The sequence below is a fragment of the Phalaenopsis equestris genome, unplaced genomic scaffold, assembly GCF_001263595.1.
Source record: "Phalaenopsis equestris unplaced genomic scaffold, ASM126359v1 Scaffold000002, whole genome shotgun sequence".
Taxonomy (NCBI): Eukaryota; Viridiplantae; Streptophyta; class Magnoliopsida; order Asparagales; family Orchidaceae; genus Phalaenopsis; species Phalaenopsis equestris.
Genome location: NW_018164444.1, coordinates 16,315,861 through 16,324,015, shown reverse-complemented (window position 1 = coordinate 16,324,015; position 8,155 = coordinate 16,315,861). Strand labels below are relative to the sequence as shown.

General features: G+C 33.2%; 1 protein-coding gene across 1 annotated transcript in view; it reads left to right on the top strand.

Moving 5' to 3' along the window:
- The window catches only part of LOC110018068 (probable aldehyde dehydrogenase), a gene marked incomplete at its 3' end in the record, with an annotated part of 30,250 nt that extends 28,711 nt beyond the window's left edge, over positions 1-1,539 (top strand). Inside the window, 1 exon segment of the mRNA XM_020715290.1 lies at positions 1,456-1,539. Within this exon segment, the coding sequence (XP_020570949.1) occupies positions 1,456-1,539 (84 nt within the window).
- Between the last annotated feature and the right edge of the window lie 6,616 nt (positions 1,540-8,155).

Genomic DNA, 8,155 nt, shown 5'->3' with positions numbered 1-8,155 from the left:
CTTATTTAATCTTTGTATTAAATAGGGGAACTTGTCGGTCATATATAAAAGGTTCGCAGACTAAACGGATGTCACAAATCTCTTAGTTTGCAGGATTGGGTCTATCGCCGAGGTCTACACTTATCTTTCGGGAGGGTGTAGTATTCGCGGTATCAGGCACGATTATGCAAACTATTGGACGAATGAGATCCATTTGGTCTCATTTTTCAAAAACTAAAACACACTACTTTCAAAACCCAAACTATATATCTTTTATATTTAAATTAAATCTCAAAAATTATTTTCATATATCATATTTTTCAAATAAATCTAATCAATCGAAAAAGTTGACCGACACCAGCATGTTGGGATCAGACAGGGCCGGTTCAGCCGACCCCCAAACACAACCCCGGGGCATACATCCTTTTATATGCATGAAAAATGCTTATTTGATTTTTTTTAAAAGTTAAAATTGTGGTCTTAGATGGTTTGATCTCATTAAACATCAACTATCTGATGATCCGATTAGGAGAGTAGATGTTTTAGATTCGACTTGTGTTAAGAAAGACAGGTAGACTTAGGAAGACTTGGGCTTATTGTATAAAAAATGATCTTATTTTACTAGAACTAAATGAAACTATGACACTAAATAGGACGCAATGGAGAAAAAAAGATTCATGTAGCCTACCCCACGTACTGGGATTAAGGCTTTGTTGTTGTTGTTGTAAGTTAAAATGATGATATTTTTTATGTGATGTGAAAGATTTGGGTGGTATAAATATAAAAAGTTAATGTTTAGGTGTTAGATATGTAAATACATAGGCATTGGGTGGTATGCATGTAAATGCCCCAAATTATAACTCAAATCTCAGTGAAGTGTTTAGTGAAGGTTTTTGTATAAGCAAGAGCATTCTGGTTTGAGCTTTTTACGACCCTTTCAATCAGCTCCCTTTTGTATCACAATTAACAAATCCTAGGTACAAATCATTTGGGCCAAACACATTATCCAATACAAAATGCTCACAATCTAATTTCTAATTTCTATCAAATATTCCTACAATAAGAAATTAATGGAATATCATAAAATCATGGAAATTGATCCATAATGGAAGCATCATCAATGTATAATTTTTCAAAATTTAGATAACTTGACCAAATTTAGTTTCAATCCTTTTATCTACGCATCATCAATGCAATGAAACCAATTTAAATTATCAGGCTGAAATATTCTAGACTTGTATCAGTAGATTTTGTACTTAATTAGAATAATAATTCTCAATAATCAACTTGACTAATTTGCAACTTACTGTAATGAAAAATTGTTAGTTTTCCTTCTCACAGTTGATCACTGCTAGTCTGCTTGTACTTGTCTAAAAAAAAAAAAGAAAAAGAAAAAGAAAAAAGAAAAAAGAAGTTTTTAAAACTTGTTAATTCTCTTTTTTTTATGAGTTCTAATTTCACTCTTTTATATGGCAGGTTCGCTTCCTCGCGAGATCATTTGCAGTACCTGGCAATCACCTTGGACAGCAGAGTAATGGTTATCGGTGGCCTTATGGTTCTGTATGACGTTCTTTTGGAAAATTTACATACATACCACTCAATTCTTATATTTTTACATATATAACACCTAAACTTCAATTTTTACATGCATACCACCTTACCTATGCATGGAAAGGTGTATTTCACTTTTTAAAAGTTAAAATGGTGGTACTTTTGATATGCTATGTAAAATTTGGGTGGTTTAAATATGAGAAGCAAATTTTAGGCATTAGATATGTCAATACATAGGAATTGGGTGTTATGTATGTAAATGCCCCCTTTTGTTCTCGCGGTTTTTTCTTTTTAAGATGTGATATCTGTAAAATGTTTAAAAAATGCTTGGAAATTTAGTGGAGCAATGCCATAGATACACTGGCCTTGGAAGTTACCTACCCTCTTAGGTTGTACAGACAACGAGTGCCCATATATTGACTCTCAAATCAACTAAATAACTATGATTTCATAATTATTATCATAAATTTATTCCAACTATGTATGGTAGGCTTGTACGGTAGGCTTTATGAATTTTCTATCCCATTCAATACTGTTGTAAAATAACATTAATGTAGGGCCGCTTAATTATTTACAAGCATGAGCTTGCTTAGGCAAATACAGAGATTTATTTGTGCTAATTATCCTCCAGTTTGAGTATTTTGGGCCTTTTTAACTGGTAAATCTGTAGTTTAACCAATCTCATAGTGTACATTCTACCTTTTGAAAGCTTAGTCAACTTTTTGCGCAATTATTGAGTTGAATTTTCATTCCCAAATATTCAGTTTTATATCTGATATACAAGTAGATCTAGATTATGGAAGACAGCTGCTATTTTGTGATAAATTGTTTCATGATATTTTGATCTTTTTAATTGAGCAGTTAATTGTCACCCATTGCACCAAATGGACCATCCCGATGAGTTCAAAATGCCAAAATGGTCCATAAAGTATTGCTCGTATTGCTTAAATTGTTACATGAAAAAAAAAAAAAAATGACACACCACACATGAGGAGGAAATTTGAGTTCACACAGATACAAAAACTCTAAAGAGGGAGAAAATAATAATAATGATTTGAGTAATAATGAAGATTATATACACACGCCAGTACTCTAAAAAGGGGAGAAAAAAATCATATTAATAATGATGATATATATAAGTATGTATGCATAATTAAAATAAAAGAGCAATATTACGAGAGTTTTTTACTGCCTTTGAAAAATCCTTTTTTTATTGCTCTTCAGGCACTTTGAATTTTCTTCCTAGAGTCGGGCCTCTTTCTTTAATAACTCCATAACCATCTTAATGGCTCACCTGAGCCCCTTGTTAGTCTCGTCTCTTTCTCTTTCAAATATCCGTTCTCTCTGTCAACTTTGTGCAAGGTATGCTGAATTGCCTAATAAACTTGCATGGACCACATGTACATTTTTCTTGATAGCTAGGGTAATATCTTGAGTTATTTTTTATTTTCTTTATGCAGTGAACTTATAAAAATGTCCATTCATGCCTTTCTTGGCATGACGGACGTGAAGAATTCTTGTTAGTGCTCTATGTACTACACATACATTTCTTTATTGATGCTGCGGCAGACTTTATTTCATCCATGGTGTCCCGTACAATTTACACATTAATGCCTTTAGTATATGGAGACAGTTTGATACTCTTTTTACACCCCTTCGTTGGGTGACATGGTAATGCTATTGAAATCTACTTGAAACCCACCAGAAAAGTTGAGCGGAAATAATTTTGGGACAAAAAATATGTAACAAAATCAAAATAACGGGTGAAAAGTGCAAAAGCACGATAGAATTAACACAAAATGCACATGTTACATAAAAAAAAAAAAAAGGAAAAAAGAGACCAAATGGATTTATGTGAACTCCACTGGTTCGCTAACGAGCTTTAAATGATTGCTTCAATAGCTCTAGAGGTATTATTGCCTCAAATTATGGACAACATATGATTTCAATCCCAAAATAACTCTTGATCTACTCAATATTTCTCCAATACATTTTCTAATTTTGCATTCATATTTGCTCAAAATTTCATAGGCTTATTTGAAACTATTAAGAAATAAGTCAAACAAAGTAATATTAAGTATGTTTATTCTATAAGACTGTATCTACAGTGTGTGTGTACACACACACACACACACAAACACACACACACACACATATTTATATAATGAAGTTATATAATGAAGGTCACACACACATATTTATATAATGAAGGTGATTATGTGCAAAAAAATTTAAGTTAAAAAAGTCAATACATGTACGTGTTACCCATCGAAATTTTTTGGGAAATTTAGTTCCCGAGCATAATTTCTTGAATGGAAGTGAACATATTGATTAATGTTGTGCTAAATGATGATAGTGGAGATAATAATTTTCTTATGAGGTGGAAGGACAAGCTACCTATAGGCAATACATGGCTTACTGGAGTTGAATTAGATAAGATGGCGTCTGAGCTTGTGGAGGGCTACTTTGATATTAACTCTTCAAAGAATAGTTTTTAAGGGATAAAAAAAATTGTACAACACAAGATCTAGCTATAAGTAGTTGGAGATAATAAAATTGTCTTAATCACAAGAGGCTTCGAGAAGACCTAATTTATTAGGAGATTTTTTTTTGTTATAATTTTTATTTTATTTTTCAAATATTATCCTTAGGTTTAATGCCTATTGGCTTATATGTACATTTTTAAATTTTAAATTTTATGAAAGTTTAAATTTTCAAAATTTGGGGGAAATTAATTATTATGATTACAGGAAAATGTAATTAATCATATGCAATCATGTATTTGATTAATTAAATAATTTTTCTAGGGTTTTTAAACTTTAAAGGGCCAGCCCCACCTTCCCTCCTTTCAAATGGAGAGGCTGCCCCTTTGACCTTTTTCTCCTCCTTTTGAAATTGCATTAGGGTTATCATCAGGGACCATAATTTTGTTGTTTTTGGTGAAATGAAATATGGTTGATCATTGAAAAAAAATCGAGTTTTCATCTAGGGCTGAGAGACTTGTTGGTGGCCCATGAAGTTGGAGATTTTGTAATCTCCCCCCTTCCTGTTGCTTTAGTGAGTGAATAATTTATTATTTCCTGCGCTTTTTTTATTATTATTTTTTTGCTATGTAATTCTCGCACATTCATCTCTTTACCTGTCCATAACAAATCTCCTATGCAATCGTAATCTAAATCCACCTCGAAGTCGCGGCTAAGACTAGGCCAACTTTGACCTAATTTTGTTTCTTTGTCTACTTGATCACTTTATACTCTTTGAAAAATTATGAAAAACACCATAATCAATTGATCCCAAAGCATTCTGCCATAATAGTTTCATTTTTGATCTAGTCTTCAAATAAAATTTAGGAAAAATAACAAAACTCTACAAAAATTCATGAAAATTTTTATAACATCTATATGTATCTAAATCTATAATTTTCAAATAGTTTCTTGCCCTCAGGCTACATATATTCTCTACGCCAGAAGCCTAAAATCATTTTTAAGGATTTTAGCTGCATTTTGTTTGTCGGACCAGAACTTGGTTTTTCCATTGATCTGTCTATCCAAACCATAATCATTTGCTGACACACATTTCTTCATCTTTCAAAATGCATTGGTTTGGGCTGCTCCCACATTTCCCTCGATGCTATCATGATAGTCCCCATTTCTTTTTTCCATTTTTTTCTAAGAACCAATTCGCCAAGATTTACATGGATGCTTGTTTGTGTTTGCGTCTTTTTGCATGATTACATGTGTGACTATGTGATCTCTAAGGATCTTTTCTTTAGTGGGAAAAGGGGTTGTAACGTTACTCTTGGTTATAATACTGGAGAATGGAAACAAAATTGCAGTTGTGATTGAGGCCATAACCAAAAGAAACAATGGCTGTGCTGTAACAAATTTTCACCTGATGTACCATCCCAGCCATACATTCTTCTTAAATCTTCTTATCTTCTCATATTGTAGTCTAGTAGTTATTCAAGTCCTTGTTCATTATTCTACAGCTTGCCAGCTCTCCATTTTCTATGCCATTAATCAGTTCAGTCAAGCACTTTTTTTCTCGGTGACACCGTTTTAAGGCTTCTAGTAGGTGTGGGAGAACATAGAAAAGAGGTAGGTGAGTTGTAGGATGGGTAATGGGGGCGGGGAGAATGATTTTGGCTGAAATGCGGTGGGCATGGCAGCTGGACCGCAAGCCGGCAGTGGAGAAACCGCAGGATTCTGCTGTCAAACAGCACTTGCCTGCAGGTTCGACGACAAAGGTGGACATCGAATGTCGTACAAAGATCGCCACCTCGATCCAATTAGGTTACAAGAACACTACCTGAGAAAAATCTAAGAAAATATCACTCCAATAGAGAAAACAGGGAGAAAACATCTCCAAATAATATAAAACTTAGCAAAAGTTTTTCAAATCAGGTCTAAAACAATATAATTGTATTAAAACATTCATTAAATTCTAATTAGAAATAAAAAAAATAGGAAATATGGCCCTTATAGCCTGAAACAACGAGAGATTTCCCGCTACAGGGCCGCTTGGGACCGGAATTTATCCCGATATGTGATGTGCCCCTGGTGTGTGCTGTTTTTCTGCGTGTTTTATGTCAATTTAAATACCCGGTGACAGTGTCAAAAATTTGACTCATCCTGAAATTACGCAGTAATTTTGCTTTCAAAAATATGATAATAAACTTAACCTAATTTATATTAAGTAGTTAATGCACAAAATCATAATGTTATAAAATATATAAAATAGTTCGCATATTAGTGGTTCTACGCAAGTGCACGTATCGCTTCACGTAATATAAGACTTTCTTTAAAAACCCCAGTATCGATCCCACAGGGAAACGCAGTAAGAAATCCCTTAGGCTAATTCTAGTTTACTATTATCAAGTCTTAGTTTGGAAGATGAAAATTTATATGATAATAACATAAATCATAATATTCAAACTACAAAAATTAAAATAAGAAAAACAAGTTAAAATGGGTTTAATGAATGTTAACAGAAATGTAACTAAAAGAACTAAGTTTTCTAAACTAATTTCTAAACTTCAAAGTTAAATTTACTAAGATTAAACAAAGTTTTGTGACAAAGTATTCAAATTTAAGGAAACATCATTCCCCTTTACGATGAGTATATGTAAATGAAAATTATTTAAAAATATATAAAAATTGTTTTGTGCCAAATAGAAGTAATCTTATTCTTTACGCTCTTTCAAGTATATAAAAAATATTGATTAATCCAGATTTTGGTCCCTAATTCCGTGGTTAGGTTGGGAGGATACTGACTGCCACTCCAAAACTCTCAATACTCCCTCGCCTGAGGGTTAACAATCTCGCATTAGTTTTCAATCAACTGGTCCAAATTGGGGATTTTAATTTGTCACCTTAAAATCTCCAATTCTGCATCCAACAAAATATATTTTTCTATTTATTTACACTCAACCCAATGGATGACATCCTCTCCCAGTGAATCGAATGTGATTCTCACTATGTTGGAGAAATCATAGCCTTTTTGCATCATATGTTTCTCAACACATTTTAACATTTCAATTGGTCAGATAAAAAATGAAATGAAAATCAGAGTTCAAATCATCACAAATTTTTTATTTTTAAAACCGTACTAAACAAAATCAATTCTTCACAAAATCATATCTCAGAGTAGGGAGAGATAAAGAAGGCTACTCAGAATTCATGAGAAGTATACGACAAAACACGGATTTCATATATAAAAACAAGTTTATAAAATAAAAAAAGAAAAGAACACAACTTATGAAAAGAACACAACTTATCTCACACACAACTTATCTCACACTCATTCCCAAACAAATCCCAGAAGTTCCCTTTAAGCACTATAATCACACTCAATTCTCTCCTGGAAATATAACGAAGAAGAAATCTCTTACTTTCCCTCTCCTCTTACAACTCTAGAAGAAAATCCTCTTTTCTCCAAAGTCTTCCTCTCACTCTCACGCCACACTTATGCTCTAGACTCCTCTCTTTTTTAATTAGGGACTGCCTCTTTTCGAAAAGAATTCAAAATTCCCTCATAAATTCTCTCCAAAAGTCACACCTTTTGAATACTAAAAGACATGTCCATTCATTCAAGAGATATATCCCCTCGTTAAAGAGCATCCTAAAGTGTCTAGATGCATTGAATCACTCCATGTGACGTTTGAATTATTTGGAGCCTTCAAAATTTGCTCAAGTGAACCGCCTTAATCCATCTTATATCGTCTTTGGCTCTTCAGGTGCCAGTTCTGGCGCCACATGCTCCTGTTCTCAAGATTTTGGCGCCTCAGGCGCCACTCTGCAGTAGCTCCACCGTTTTGCTCCGTTTCAGTTCCGTTTCGCCCTATTTCAGTTGCGTTTCGCTCCTAACAGATATACCTACAAAATAAGTATGAAAACAACTTTTCTTTAAAATGTAATTTTATTAAAAAATATGTGAGGATTTGTCGGCACTAAAAAATAGAAAGGAAGAGATTGTTTGGGGGGTCGCCCGTAAGAAGCTGTCAGCAGCCGGAATTAAAATCCCATCACTCGTTTCGGAAGGACGTTTTAATTTACGTATATATATATTTTTAGAACAATATGAAATCAAACTCACACATATTTTTCATAGTTTAAATGAAAGAGCG